Raw genomic sequence first — 16,316 nt, 5'->3', positions numbered from 1 at the left:
TTACAGTAGATAGGTATTTTACACATGTTTAGTTTACCTATATTTAAGTTTAGATATAATTATTTAGGTTTAGTGATTATAATTAATTATTAATTTAGTTTTATGTTGAAACATAGTACCTATATGTATATTATTTTATTGTAATAAATTCCTTTAGATAATTGGCCAGTGGGCAGAAGAAGAATAGTTATTTGTGCGACAAGAGAGGAAAGTTGGTTTTTCTTGCGAGTGTTTATTTTGAGTCCCGAGAAAGCGAGAGATTCTATAATTGAATCACGAGCGAAGCGAGTGATTCTAAGATTTCTAAGGTAGAATCTTGAGCGTAGCGAGGGACTCAAAAACACGAGATGTAAAATAACTTTGCTCTCGTGTTGCACACATAATTTTTCACCTCAGTAGTGAGAACATATTAAAGGTTAAAATGTATTTCGAATTACACAGAATAAACAGAAAAAAAAGTATTATAATATGTACGATACGATAAGATACGATACGATACGAGACGAGACCGGACCGGACCGGACCGGACCGTACCGTACTGTACCGTACCGTACCATACGGTACCGGTACGGTACGGTATGAAGTTCATGGCCTTCACTAAATAAAAAAAGCTACATTGTTTCACTCCCTGGAGTGAGGAAAGTCGCACTTTCCTCACTCCAGGGAGTGACGAAAGTAGGCTTGTTCGAGCTGCTGAGGTGAAAAAATTATATTGCATCAAAATATTATTTAAAGAAATAATACATTTCTTATCTAAATCAAGTTATCTCAAAAAAATTATGTCAGTGTATTATTTCAAATACCTAGTTATAATGAAAACTATTATCAAAAATAGATTAAGTATTTATTATCATTAATTTTCAATTTGTGAATTTATCGTAGACGTTGGTGCAATATCTGGATATTATGTAAATAATAAATATTTTTCGGTTGCAAATTATCATTATCTTTTCATCATCTATTTAGGTTTTGTGTATATAAAAGTTACCTTTTACAGTGTTAAGTATACAGTTCCATATAGCATTTAAGACAATGCATTCGTCTATCATATTTATTTGTTTATTGTTAGCTTCTAATGTAAGTATAAATAGAATCAATTTTTTGTTAAAAAAAAAAGTTGTCAGTCTGGACAACCAATTTTGTCGGTAGAAAAAGGTCAAAATTTTAAAATAATACGCGCGAAGGGTTGATCTCCAAAAGAAATTATGTCTTTCGCACCTTTTTTACTAAAAGAAGACACGTTCTCAGTTGTTTCATATTTTTATTAGGTACTGAAATTAAATTAATTAGCCTTGGTTTTTTTAAACATATTTTAACATTTTTTTAGGTTACATCTCAAGACTGCGGCTGCGGTTTACTTCACACAAACCTTCCACTGCCCATAAAAAACCTTTTATCCGGCTCAATTCCAATCCCAGTCCCACCATGCGGCTGCCTCAAGTCATGTGGCTGTCCAGAACTATACGGCCTCCTCCCCCCCACTGTGCCCCCTTGTGGGTGCTTCAACCCCGCAATTGGTATACCTAACCCCGTGATTCCAGTCCAAACTTGCGGCTGCATGAATGCTTTCGGAGCGTGTACCTGCGGCGCTCCTGTTATTGGAAATCTTTGCGGACGTAATACGCCTACAGTTGGGATATCAACAACTTGTGGAGGCAGCGACCCTAATGTGAGGATTGTCGATGGTTGCCCACGATGCCAACCTGTGTATAGTTACAATCTGCCTTCGATCGGGTATCCTACATGCGGTTGTACTGAGTTTGGTGGTGTTGTAGCGCCTAGTATTCTACCGCCTTGTGGGTGCGCAGGGTGCGGTTGCGGGGCCCCTCTCGTTCCTTTTGGGGTTTATGGTTGCGCTGCTCCATCCTGTAGTTGTGGTGGGTGTGGATGCGGTTGCATCGGCCCTTGCGGTTGCGCTCCCGTAAACGCATGCGGTTGCGTAGAGGTACCTTGCGGTTTGCCTAAAGTTAAGACTACTTGCACTTGCGTAACCCCAACTATTGAAACCCCCTACGGCTGCGCCCAAGGCGAACCCACCTGTGCTTGTGCTTCCACATTGGAGCTTCCCACTTGTGGGCTCCCAGTTGTGCCTCCTTTCTCACCAGTTATTGGGTGCTCCAGGTACTTACGGCAGGTGTGCGTGCAGCCTCCATTTTTGTAGTTAAGTTAGATTAAGTGATAAATTATTGTCTCAAAATATGCTTTAAATACATGATTAAATATTTCAAATAAGTATTTTTATTAATCTGAGAGAAAAGATCCCTCTCTCTGTGCCCGTTTCGAAAGAAAAAAAACATTGTTAAAAAAAACTTATCAAAAATATACATCTTACCTACCTACTGATAGTGTGACGTCCGTGAAAGCATCTAACCTACTTACCTACCTACGCTTTATCCCCAACGTGTAATGTTTTCACGGACGTCACACTAAATTAATAGGTAGGTAGGTTAGGTTTGTTAGGTAGCCTCAGATACCCGAAGGGCAAACCGCCCAGAAATAGGAGCCCCGCTGCGCGGCGCTTCGTCTAGATGTTTTTTTTTAAGCAATGGTCATCTTAACAAAACCTACAACCAAAGATAGATATAACTCCGTAATAGATGGATACAGTCTAAGGAAAAAACGTGCCTCGAAAATTACGAAAATTTGATTCTCGATCAGAGGGCGCCACTAGTTTTGGCCTACACTCGTATAGAGGGCGTTGACGGTTTCGTTTGTTAATTATAATTTTAACGCATATCAGTGAAAGAACATGGGTCAAAATCATAAAAATAATTAATGCAAATAAAAAAATCATCTATCCATATTTAAATACATTTTATCGTATTTTTATAAAGATTTATTTTTAGTTTTAAAGTGTGTCGACAGATGGCAGTGAATTTACTGGGGTTACAAAATTTACTATGACAGTACCGCTCTAGTATAAGTTACTCTATGCTACAACGTTTGACGTTGCCGCTATTAAGCGCACTAACGGGTTATAGTAGACGTCAACCAAGCTGACGATGGAGTCATATCTCTATCTCTCTCACCCTAGTATTGGATTTACGCACACTGTATAAAATGAGAAAACAACTAGCGTACGGACATATGGCGGCAATCTGAACAGAGAAGAAACTGGAGTATGTAGATAACTACAAACGTTTTATAAAAATATGTTTATTTTTATGAAATTATGACGTCTAAATAACACTTGCATTGCGTGTGCCGTGTGCTATAAAAATCGTATGCGGACTTATCTTGGTCTAAATCTACGTTTATTACTGCCCAAAAACTTCATAAATAATAAATACAACAATATAATGAGATCGAATTTAAACTATCGTGAGACATATTAACTTAACTAACATACGTCGCACACGGCGCGCCGCAGTACGTGACGCCCATCCGTCGTGACCGCTACTCACTCAGCCACTGTTAGTGCTTGAAAATGGAGACCTAGTCTCTACTCTGAAACATGTCGCGCGAGTGACTAAAAATACGTGAGTGAAACCGCTATGTTAGTTAAATTAATATAATGAGATGTTGTCAATTTAGACAACTGTTTATTATATTTTCATTTCTCGTGCTCGGTGCTTTAAAAGAGGGTCATTGTTGTTCTAAAAGGTGTGCAGAAAGTATACGTTTCTGCACTAGAGCATTTTACTTTTAACGATTTTTTTTTACGATTTTTTTATTTTTAAGATAAGCAATTGAAAATTTGGTTATAAATGGATTTGCTCTACAATTTCCATTCTGATATATAACTGCCCGTTCCATAAATAACGATACTTTAACCTAAATGGTTAATTGAAAGTACCCTCAATAAATGATATGAAAAATTATACCGAGGCATGTTTAAAAAAAAACATTTATTTTATTTTCCTCGTAGGTATTCGAAATAAAAAGTAGTGTTTAACTGGGCTGAAAGGTTTCATCCCTTGATTAACAATCTACTATTGTAGTTGGCATTATATATCTTGGTCTACCTTTGATCTAATTAAATATAAAAAAAAATCCATATTTACATTCTAAAAACTTTGGCACTAGATACTTCGTATTCAGTGTATGTTCTAGAGAATACATTCATTCATTGTTTTAGAGAATACACCATCACCGCCCCCACCTCTTGGGACACCGTTTCTACCCGGTATTGCGCCTTGTATAGCACTAACGCAATCGCTTGCATCGTTATATGCGCGAAAAACACTGACAGAGATATCTACCTGCTCTTGCGCGAAGCGTATACAGTAAAGAGTGACAGAGATAGCACTCTTGCTCTTGCAAGAACTTTTCTGAAAAATTATCAACTGACATAGGAATTCACAAAATAAAATACCCATTTATAAATTATTTTTATTAAAAAACCTACAAACAGGGCGGCGGTATAGGTATCTTCTTCAGATACTTGCACCCGCAATAGCACGGGTTAATAGGCGGGTATAGCGACGACACAGTAGGCGCCAACGCTGATATCGGCGACGCCGGCGGCAGGAACGGGTTTATCAAGCCTAAAGGCGCGATACCGGGTAAAAACGGTGCCCCAAAAGCTGGCGCGTTAATCGCTGGGAGAATGGATGGTGACACTGGTAGACTAGGAATGGTAGCGCAGTTACATGATGGTAGCCCGATTGGGATCTCGCAGGTAGGTTGGAGTATGGGGGCAACTGCGGGGTATGGCTTGCATGCTATAGACTTGAGGCATTGGGCGTTGATCTGAAAAATGAAATGGTTTTGAGTGAGTTTCTTTGTAATATTTTCTGATTATAAATAAAATCGAAAGCCAATCGAAAAGTAACAATGTGTTAGTATAAGTGTGTAAATCCAATACGGGAATTGCTTAGAAATACAATGAAAATTTTAACCATACAAAACAATTCGGCCCGCAATGTAAAGCAACACACAAGTTACGACATACGAGCTTTTTTAAGTAACTGTCAACGATTGTTGGCAGTTACTATAAAAGGCTCGTATCTCGTAATGTCATGTTATCTCTCGGAATGTTTGGATTGCTGCTCGGTAAATTATCAAAAATTAATTACGGAGCGGTCATTAACTAATCATAGTTCAGTGCAGTTTAAAATCAAACTTAAACTTCGGGTCGACTATTGAGTCTAGGGGTAAAACTGCTGCCAAAAAACTTGGTGTCCTATTTAAGGTGAAGCGGTATTTCACGCCGAATCAGCTTCTCTCCCTATACCAAGCACAGGCACGCTCGTGCATGGAATACTGCTCCCACCTATGGGACGGTTCTACCAAATATCAGCTGGCGGCCCTGGACTCAGTAGAGCGCCGGGCTCTTTGGCGATGACCCATCTGTCAAGTCAAGGAGCCTTGAGCATCGCCGTCGAGTCGCTTGCCTATCGGTGTTCTATCGGTGTTACCTAAATTACATTAGATAACTCATATGGGGCATTTTCTATGAAAAGGGACCTTATTGTCGATGGCGCTTACGCCGCACAGCGTCGCGCGGCATTGTATTTATATAGGAGCATCGTTTATAATTGCGTAAGCGCCATCGACAATAAGGTCCCTTTTTATAGAAAATACCACACATAATTATTCACCGTTTTCTAGCACAAAAACTTTCGAGTTTAAACTAAACTACATTAGTACATTTTTTAATAACAATATATATATTTTTAAATATAATTGCCTATTTCTTGAAATTTGACAATTAGGCCCGTGTTGTGTTTGCATATTTTGAAATAGTACATTTTACAACTAGTGTGAAAAGAATGTCTTTTTACCACTAGTACCGAGGCATCTTGCCACGAGCTGAAAGCGAGTGGCAAGACTCGGTACGAGTGGTAAAAAGACATTTCACACGTGTTGTAAACAACGTTTTTTAATACAATTGCGAAAAAATAATAAATTAATATATCATTAGTAGAATCATACCACCAAACCAAACCAAAACCAAAAGTACCTATACAGCCCGCGATACTTGAGCTGCCGCAGCCCGCGATACCTTCATACTCGTGCGCGCCCCGGCCGCGGCCGCCGCGGGCCCGGCGCGGGTTGGCCAACGACACCTCCTCATAACTCATGAGGCCCTGGTACCTGCTCCGCGCTAAATTCAATTTTAACTGCGTTTCGAAAGTATAGTTTGGAACTAAAAAGTAAAAAGCACTAGTTCGAGAAATTGAGCTTCTCGCACGCTACGCAGCCACAAAAAGTACCACTTTTTGAGCAACTGTATTAAAAAAATAGTTAATATAGTTACAAATGTAGAATACTTACATGTGCCAAGGCCACACAAACTATTAATAGTACCAGCTTCATATTTGCCTAAATGCTTAAAGGTTTGGTCTTATGTAGTCTATAAAAGTCTGCCCAGCTTTACTAGCCCACATTCAAAAGTAACACCTTTATGTATTTTTATTTTATCAAAATTTGGTAATTACGAAGAATTGCATCGAAATATTACGTTAGGGTTACATTAGGTTACGAAAATTTGTACTCAACTGTTACTAAATATATTTTGAAGTTGCAGATATTACATCAGTTCCTACTAAGTAAAATTATACAATCGCCTGTTATTTTCTTATCTAACCGTACATATTAGGTACGTTTCATTTACAATATTATTTTTGATGGCATGAGAGCATTAGGTACATAATTATTGTAAATTTTGGCACAAACCAAAACTTATTACTAAAGTTTGGAAACGAATATACTTAGTGTCTTAAACTTTCGAAAACAGAGCAAGCATATTTTCTCTTCTGTGAATTCTCATTCTTTTTACATATTCGGATAAATGCACGCGTTTCATTCGATAGAATGATTATATATTTCTAGGCTATTTCGCAAACCATTTCGATCGTTTTCCTATTTCCTATAAACCTATTTCTATCTTTATCGCTCTTGCAATGTGGAATGACAGAGATGCAGAGAGAAAATAATTATTCTACTTACAATGTTTGCCATAATGCCATAAACCGCAAGGGTTAACGGCAAACAAGGTACGGGAAGATAGCAATCGTTTTTAGACAAATGCGAATCGAAAACAAACATCAGGATGACAAATGTCTCAGTCACATCATTTCCATATTGTATATAGTCTCCATGGTATATAGTTTTGGTCAAGCAAATCTTAAAATAATTTTCGATTGGCATTTTCCATAAATGTTTGTCACCGGGATAGTATACGCCCGCAGGCCTTTGTTTCATAACGGTGACAACAAGGTAAAAATTGACGCAGATATGGACAGGAAATTTTCAGTGTCAAGTGTTAAGTCAGTGTGGTGGAATAGGCTCCAGGCATCGACTTATTATTACTACAGAGAAGCTATACAAAACAATGAAATTGTCGCAATCGCAACCTGTACCACGTGACCAAAACATCGTAAGCGCCTGGTAAATTCATGGCGCTTACGCGTTTAGGTCCTCCGCTTCCATAGTTTGTTGTCGGCCGGCAACTCATGGCGCAAAATACTCGTTCTGTTAGTAATAATAGTTCAATGTCTTCAGGCCTATTCATAAGTTAATTCCCGTCAAAATAAAGAAGCATTTATACAACCATTATTTATTACAATAAAATAAATAACATAACAATTACATTTACAAGTAAGGCGGAGGAATCGGAATCTTTCTCAAAAACTGACTTCTTGCTAGACTTGGATTAGCAGGAGGCAATAAGCTTGAAGTGGGGGGGCAGAGGGCTGATATAGGTGACGCTGCTGGCAGAAAAGGGTTCACCATTGGTGCTGGAGAAACAAAAGGGTTAGGTTTCGATGGGTATGACGTTTCCGTTGTCTGTTGAACTGTGGAATATGACACTGGGTACTGCTGAGACTGCACATATTTCACTTCTTTTTGTGGCTCTTTCTGCACGTTTTGGTATACATATTGAGTTGGACATTCAACCTTCGCTTGGCTAAACTGACTTTTCTGATAGTTCTGCTGCAAAACAGGAACATATTGGGATGACGCAGGAATTGGAACTGTAGCTTGTGCATTGAGGATTGGTGCGTTGTAGCAAGGTCGTTGCAAACCGCCCTGCTGTATTAGCTTGTTAGACAGCATATTTGAAAGCTGAGGATTTGAAGATAAGAGGCCTTGGAGGAGAGATAAGCTGAGACCCCTCCCTCGAGCTTCGCATAGAGATTGCGATAGCAATACTGTGATGATGATGGCGTCTCTTAAGCTCATTGTGTCTGAAATTACAATAATAGTAAATTAAGTACACCATTTTTTTATTAACGGGTAGAAGATATTTTTATCAGATAGTAATTTTCGCTGAAAGAAAGGCACTAGAGTTAGACCAAGAAAATTCTGCAACGATTTTGATAGCATACGCAGTGCAAGTGTTATTTTAAACGTCAAACTTCTATGAAATGAAATTATGACGTATAAATAACACTTGCACCGCGTATGCTATCAAAATCGTTGCAGACTTTTCTTGGTCTAACTCTATACAGTTTTTATTTTTTTACTGAGTTAAGGTTAAAATAGTTCAAATTCAATCTCGATCCAATACTTGCTCAGTGACCCATAAACATTCATTTTAATGGAGTAAAATGTGCCTACTTTGATCCCCACTGGGTAATTGTGCTCAAATAGTTTTTATATGAAAACCTCGTTAAAATATTACAACAACATAATAGTAGTGATGGTCTAGTTTAAAATCAAATATCAACATACCTACCACAACATAATAATTTTAAAATTTAAATTAAATTTCGTATTTTGGAATAAATTTTGGAGCAAAGTAGGGACATTATACGGTACCCAAAATTAAATTGGTGTAAAATAGAAAAACGACAAAATTACGATTAAATCTAACTACATAAAACATCTAATTTTTCAAAAGTAAATAATGTAGAACATTGCAATGATAACATAACGTTCAGCTATGTAAGTTATTTGTGGTATAAGCAAAATATTGGCCTCGCTATTAAATATTTGTAGTAGGCATATGTTACATTTTCAACCAAAGGCGACAACGTTTTCAACCAACATTGTCGGTTGTCGATAAGGTTGATTCTAAATTGGTAACACACTCCGGATTGCGTTGTATTAATTAGCATTTATTATCTATTGAATATTTTTTGTGTTTTTAATTTATAAAATTTGACAAATGTGAATACTTGTAATTTTAATTGTAATAATTGTAATTTTAATTATTATTAAATTTTATTTATTGAATTTTTAATTTAAATTATTTAATTTGAATTGTATTGTGTTGAGTTTTAATTATTTGTTGCATTTTCTAGTCAAAAATGATGATAATTTGTGGTGATATGTTAGATTTATAAGGCTCATCCGGTGTGTCCTAGCCCTAAGTTAGCTCCTAGTCATTAGTTAATTTGCATGTTAATTTGTTTTGTAATAGCACTAACATTATTTTTATTAGCTATGTAAGTTACTAACACATATGGGTGTATTAGGCCTGAAATAAATGACAATTTAATTTAATTTAATTTAAATTGAAGCTATATGGAAATAGTGCCTTATTGACAACCGACAATAAGTACCCTTTTGGTTGAAAATGGCACATATTTATATCCATTGGCGAGGCTTTAACTTGCTGACACAAATGAATGACATCATATGAGAGTCTGAATATATGTAAATATTTTAAACCGAACCGTGAGAAAACCACGTTTATATATATATATATATATATATATATATTTTATACCACGTCGGTGGCAATCAAGCATACGGCCCGCCTGATGGTAAGCAGTACCCTTATTGTCTTATACTTTCATTTGTATGTTTAAAAGCTTAAAAAGTAAAGTTAAAGTTGGGCGTTTTCTATTTATTTAAGTGTTTGTTAAAGTACTTCCAAAGATATATTATGTAACTCCGATAAAACGTGCCTCAGAAAATCAAGAAAAATGTATGTTCGAATAGATGGCGCCACACCTTTGGCGTATACTCGTGTACATGGCGTCACCGTTTGATAGTTAACAATTTTAACACATATAAGTAAAAGAACATGGGTCATATAATTGTTTTGATATTTTCAAACATTTCATTTTTAGTTTTAATCGTGTGTCGATAGATGGCAGTAAATTTACTGTGACTACAAAATTTACTACGACAATTAAACCCTCTATACAAGTATACACTATTCTCTTTCGTACTTTAAACTTACTGTGGGATGATTGTTTATTTATTTATTTAAAAACAATATAAACTGACAAGGACTCACCTCTTCTATATGGAAACATAATGATGAACCACCAAAACTTTAAACCCCTTTTAAAATGTTATCATTATCTATTGCAATCAAATTATACAAGTAAATAGGCTTTTGATAACCGATTGTGAAGATATAGATTATGTCATTGTTATCTATGTTATACAATCCTGATGACATAATTTTATTACATGTAATAATTGTAACATACATTTTGCGTACTTGTGCGGAACACGATAATTCGATTCGCGTGCTAAAACTTCGCGAAAGTAAGGCTAAGGCGCTAAGGCTTCGGTCTGAATGTATATTAAAATTTAGTTTAAGATAAAATAAATTGTATGCCCGAAAAGATACTGTTGATACTGATAAAAAAATATACCTAGTTATACTTCTTGTACCTACACAGTTTACACAATAAATATTTCTGATTCTGATTGAATAAGAATTTAAAAGGAGATTGCAGACAAATAATTGCGCAAAATTTCACAGATGATGTATTTCTGTTGCCGCCATCACAACAAATACTAAAACGTACGGAACCCTCGGTGTGCGAGTCCGACTCGCACTTGGCTGGTTTTTTTTTTCAAAATGTTTATTGGAATTAGAAATTCTCAAAATACACAATATAGGCAGTACTTCACTAAAATGCTCTGTATAGAAAATGTTTAATTCAATTCACAATTCAACTATTGATTGTCTAGTAAAATAAAGCATTTTTCTACACATCAAACTAATGAAAAGTTATCTAAATATCTTTTATCATGTAATTATTGTAAACTGTAAGAATTTTCGTAAATAACATAATTTCTGATATAAAATTATACAATCAAGATAATAGATTAACAATTTCGATACCTGCTCGATGCTTTTGTATATAACTAATACTACTTGATTACTTATAGTATTCTGAATAGTTTTGTTTAGCTTTCATCAACAATGTTTCGTAGAAAGATTTTTTCCATTTTCCTTAACGCTGTGATCATTCAGGTATGTACCTAATGAATAGGGAACACATTATATACTGACAAATATGCTATTTAGGTATACTGACTACAGTCTTATTCACATTATTTATTAGCGAATATAAATACCAAAGAGGATATAATAGGATAGAGCGGTACTGTCATAGTAAAATGTGTAACCACAGTAAATTCACTGCCACCTATCGACACACTTTCAAATTATAATGAAGATTTATAAAAATACGTTAAAATGTATTTAAATATGGATAAATGATTTTTTATTTGCATTAATTATTTTTATATGATTTTGACACATGTTCTTTCACTGATATGCGTTAAAACTGTTAAATATAACAAACGAAACCGTCATCAACGCCCTCTATACGATAGAAGGCCAAAGGTAGTGGCGTCATCTGATCGAGAATCAAATTTTCGTGATTTTCGAGGCACGTTTTTTCCTAAGACTGTATCCATCTATTACGTACGGAGTTATATCTATCTTTGTAAATACCTACCTGACAGGCAATTTCGGGTAGGTAATGTCATCATCATCTTCCTCGCGTTATCCCGGCTTTTTGCCACGGCTCCAACCCAACCCAAAGGGGAAACTAATAGGCCTTGTTGGGATTAGTCCGGTTTCATCACGATGTTTTCCTTCGCCGAAAAGCGACTGGTAAATATCAAATGATGATATTTCGTACATAAGTTCCGAAAAACTCATTGGTACGAGCCGGGGTTAGAACCCGCGACGGACTGAAAGTCGCACGCTCTTAGCGCTAGGTCACCAGCGCTTTTTTTAGGATGACTCACGTTAGACCGGGCCGTGTCCGGGCCGGAGCTTCCGGCGCTAACTTTTCTATGACATGACAGGTGATCACGTGATGCTTTCCATAGAAAACGAAGCTCCGGCCCGGTCACGGCCCGGTCTAACGTGAGTCATCCTTTTTGCTGCACTGCATTTTAAAATGTTAAATTTTAAAACTTGTAACAGCACTATCAGGTGAAACCCACATGTTTAACTAAGGACTCAGGAATTGTCCCTTCATATCCCTATTATGTAGTCTACACTTTCAATTAATGAATTATTTTAAAGTAGGTAGTTAATATTATTATGATTCACTAACATTTCAAGTAACAATTAAAAGTCAATCGAAATTATGAGACAACATTTAAAAAAATGGCTTGTAGTTATACTAGCTGTAAGCAATTGTGAATTTTGTCAATTACTTTAACATATTATTTTACAAATATTTTTATCGTTTATTTTCTATATTTCTTTAATCTCATTTAAATTTACAGAACAGTGTCTCCCAAATACTACCAATCAGCAGCGGCTGCGGCTGCCAGCAAATGCCAGGACAGCAAAACCTGCCAGTACCCGTCCAGGTTTCCAACAACTGTGGCTGCCGAAACAATTTACTAAATCTACCAAATGGCATCCAAATCAACAACAATCTACAACTCGCCAAAAACCCATGCATTGCAAACAACATACAATTGGCAAACATGCAAAATTTACTGGCAATAAGCAACGGACTTCAAGTGGCAAATGGCTTACAATTAGCCAATCCATTGTCTCAAGAATTATTGGCACTTTTGAATAACGTGCCAGTTTCAAATTGCCAAAACATGCTGCAAGTAAGCTTGCAAGCGCTATTGAATCAACTTGGCCAGCAACCGAATTGCCAATGCGGTTGCCAGTCATTGGCATCGAATATAGGTAACAGTCTAATTAATGGCAACCTGAACGTATTAGGTGTAAATGGCATGCAAAAAGCTATTAGTAACTTGCCGTGCCAGTCGGTTGCCAATCTGCAAGTGGTATCGGGCCAGCAAGAGGTTGTACTAAACGGTAATCCTTACCAAAGTTGCCAAAATATTGTAAGTAATCCTTGCCAAAATGTTATCAACCCCTGTGCGTGCCAAAATGTTGTAAGTAGCCCTTGTGCTTGTCAAAACATTATAAGTAGCCCATGTCAAGCCAGCCAAAATGTCATAGGTAACCCCTGTCCATGCCAATCGTGCCAGAGTCCTATGCAGTTTACTATTTATCAATAATTGGTCTATTGTTATATTTATTTTTAGGGTAAGACTTAAATTAAATAAATTATTGATTTCGTTCGTCATATTGAGTTTTATTATGTAAACTAATGTAATATACAGATAAACTATTGCAGCATTAGAATTATAACATCACCTGAAACCGTACAACATCACATAAATGAGGTAAAAGACTGTCAATATCTGTAATACCATAGAGTAACTTATACTAGAGCGGTACTGTCATAGAAAATTTTGTAACCCAAGTAAATTCACTGCCATCTGTCGACACACTTTAAAACTAAAAATGAAGATTTATAAAAATACGATAGAATGTATTTAAATATAGATAAATGATTTCTTTTATTTGCATTAATTATTTTTATGATTTTGACCCATGTTCTTTCACTGATATGCGTTAAAATTGTTAAATAACAAACGAAACCGTCAACGCCATCTATACGACTGTAGGCCAAAACTAGTAGCGCCCTCTGAACGAGAATCAAATTTTCTTGATTTTCGAGGCACGTTTTTTCCTTAGACTGTATCCATCTATTACGGAGTTATATCTATCTTTGGTAATACCTTGGAAATCCAAACATATTTTACTGGTGTCGAGCTCTACTAATCTGGGGGGACAAAGGGCAGAAGGCAGTGCATATCTTTTCTCGGCACGTTTCGTCGTATTTTCGAACCCTCGTAGGCCTCGTAGTTTCGGCTTGGATAATGCTAGAGAGCTGATTTTTTTTGTATACCATGTCCTAAGTAGACATCAAAAACGCCAAGTTTTATGAGGCTACTATTATACTTTAAATTTTATAGATATCTTAATTTTCACTGTCCGAACCATATGAAATTCATGTCATAGAAAATACAGACTCCTTCCTGAAGTCTTAATAAAATAAAAATAAAAATAGCCTTTATTTCAGACATTTACATGGTTAGAAGGTAAGTCTTGGAAGGCTGAAATTTGGCATGTAAGTTAGGGTCTGTATGCAGGCACATATGGTGACCAGAAAGCTGTAACTTTCGCCCTGCAAGCCCTTAAAATGGGGGTACCTAAAAATACATCTAAACCCTGAAAACATTGGTTCCTGAAGTCCTAGAATCGTGAAATTTTGTGTGGTAGCAGTGATTGGAATGCTTCTGGGTCTCAGGAGGATAAAGGATGACTCACGTTAGACCGGGCCGTGACCGGGCCGGAGCTTCCGGCGCTTCGTTTTCTATGGAAAGCATCACGTGATCACCTGTCATGTCATAGAAAAGTAAGCGCCGGAAGCTCCGGCCCGGTCTAACGTGAGTCATCCTTAAGGCATGACATGATGTATGTTATTATGAGATAAATTACTTTGGACAATGCTTCAAATTACACAATGGTAAATTATGACGTCATACAACGCTTGGTAATAATATCTATAGTATTATAGTTTTTACAACAAAAAAGGACGTGACTAACAACAAATCATATAACGATAAACATGAACAATAGGTTAAAGATAGCACCGAGAATATAAATATCACAAGAATATACGAAATTGGGTCAAAACCAGGAACACGCAATGGTTGGAGGTGCAATTTTTTTCGTCGGTTGCTTATTGGTGAGTTTTATTTTACAGAGTAGTTCGAAAGACCGATAGACAAACAGACAAACTAAAAGACGGACAGACGGAAAGACAAATAGACGGACAAAGAGACAAACGGACAAAAGAAAACAGACAAAAGAGGATTCCTTCGTTTATTACATTTTAACCCAGACGCTTTTTTTCTTCTTCTTCTTCTTTTCCTAGCCTTAATCCCATCATTTGGGGTCGGCTCTCCTAGTAATTCTTCGCCAGGACTGTCTGTCCCGGGTCGTTTGGGCTGGTATTTTTGCCTTCTTTAAGTCCCTATTTATAGTGGCCATCCATGTTTGTCGGGGTCTTCCTCGCCTCGCCGACGGCGGTGGGTAAATGTGCAGCACTTTCTGTGTCATGTGGTCAGGTGGTCGCCGCATGACGTGACCATACCATCTGAGTCGGGTTTCTTCCAGTTTGTCAGGGATAGGTTTTACTCTGAAGCTGCCTCGTATGTGTACGTTTCGTACGCGATCCAGTAATGTCACACCACCTGCCCAGCGCAACATTCTCATTTCCGCAGTGTGCAGCTTATTTTCCTGTTGTTTCTTTAAAGGCCAACACTCCGCCCCATATAACATAGCTGGACGCACTGCAGCCTTGTATACTTTACCCTTGATGTGCACCGGCATTCTATTGTCACACAGCACTCCCGACAGCTCCTTCCACTTCATCCATCCTGTGTTTATTCGGTGGGTTATGTCAGCATCTATAGATCCATCGCTACTAATAACTGAGCCAAGGTATTTGAAAAGCTGTCTACCTTTTTTAGTGGGGTGTGCTGTAGTTTAATGGTGTCAAGGCTACTAACGCCGCTAAAGTTACAGTGAAGGTATTCAGTCTTTGGTCTACTGATGCGTAGCCCAGCTGATTCCAGTGCTGTCCTCCATTTTTCTAGAGTTACTTCTAGGTTGTTTGCGTTTTCGCTGATCAGAACGATGTCGTCTGCGTATAGTAGGTTCCACGGCGGTGCTTGCTGCAAGCTGGCTGTTAAATGGTTCATAACCAGGTTAAACAAGAAGGGACTCAATACTGAGCCTTGATGAACGCCGACCTGTACTTGAAATTCTTCGCTCGTTCCAGCTGCGCAGCGCACTTTAGTTTTGACGTTTAAGTACATGTCTCTCACAACATTCACGTAATGCTCTGGTATGTTGTGCGCTTGCATGGCTTGCCAAATCAACTCCCGCGGAACTCGGTCGAAGGCCTTTTCCAGATCGATGAAAACCATATGTAGGTCAGCCTTGTTATCCCTATACTGTTCCATTAAAATTCTGACTGTGTGGATGGCGTCGGTGGTCGATTTACCTGCGACAAAGCCGCACTGGTTTTCTGTGACTTCTGCGAGTTGGAGTAATCGGTTACATATGATACGTTCCCATATCTTCAGGGTATGTGGGATTAGTTTTATCGCCCTGTAGTTCTCGCAAAGTCTAACATCCCCTTTATTTTTATAAAACGGAACCAAAAGACTGTTCCTCCATTCGTCCGGCATTCCATCAGTCAGAATTTTGTTGAAGAGGTTTGTCAGGAATACTACTCCATCCGCCCCCAGTTTCTTCCATAATTCAGTGG

At 37.3% G+C, this 16,316-nt stretch overlaps 4 protein-coding genes across 4 annotated transcripts; 2 read left to right on the top strand and 2 right to left on the bottom strand.

The window, feature by feature from the left end:
- Positions 1 to 1,010: 1,010 nt before the first annotated feature.
- Positions 1,011 to 2,187, top strand: LOC134752660 (keratin, ultra high-sulfur matrix protein-like). Its single transcript, XM_063688336.1, has 2 exons — positions 1,011 to 1,077; positions 1,328 to 2,187. The coding sequence occupies exons 1-2, from the start codon at positions 1,033 to 1,035 to the stop codon at positions 2,159 to 2,161; spliced, it is 879 nt and encodes a 292-aa protein (XP_063544406.1). The 5' UTR covers positions 1,011 to 1,032; the 3' UTR covers positions 2,162 to 2,187.
- A 2,121-nt stretch (positions 2,188 to 4,308) lies between these two features.
- Positions 4,309 to 6,326, bottom strand: LOC134752678 (uncharacterized). The gene is made up of 2 exons (XM_063688355.1): positions 6,220 to 6,326; positions 4,309 to 4,692 (listed from the first exon to the last, which is right to left on the bottom strand). The coding sequence occupies exons 1-2, from the start codon at positions 6,259 to 6,261 to the stop codon at positions 4,345 to 4,347; spliced, it is 390 nt and encodes a 129-aa protein (XP_063544425.1). The 5' UTR covers positions 6,262 to 6,326; the 3' UTR covers positions 4,309 to 4,344.
- A 4,730-nt stretch (positions 6,327 to 11,056) lies between these two features.
- LOC134752673 (uncharacterized) lies at positions 11,057 to 13,214 on the top strand. The gene is made up of 2 exons (XM_063688350.1): positions 11,057 to 11,113; positions 12,388 to 13,214. The coding sequence occupies exons 1-2, from the start codon at positions 11,063 to 11,065 to the stop codon at positions 13,144 to 13,146; spliced, it is 810 nt and encodes a 269-aa protein (XP_063544420.1). The 5' UTR covers positions 11,057 to 11,062; the 3' UTR covers positions 13,147 to 13,214.
- Positions 13,215 to 14,926: 1,712 nt separating this feature from the next.
- Positions 14,927 to 15,415, bottom strand: LOC134752613 (uncharacterized). Its single transcript, XM_063688283.1, has one exon. It carries the CDS (start codon positions 15,413 to 15,415, stop codon positions 14,927 to 14,929), a length of 489 nt encoding a protein of 162 aa, XP_063544353.1.
- Between the last annotated feature and the right edge of the window lie 901 nt (positions 15,416 to 16,316).

The sequence above is a fragment of the Cydia strobilella genome, chromosome 25 (genome assembly GCF_947568885.1).
Source record: "Cydia strobilella chromosome 25, ilCydStro3.1, whole genome shotgun sequence".
NCBI lineage: Eukaryota > Metazoa > Arthropoda > Insecta > Lepidoptera > Tortricidae > Cydia > Cydia strobilella.
This window is presented reverse-complemented; position numbering and strand designations above follow the sequence as displayed.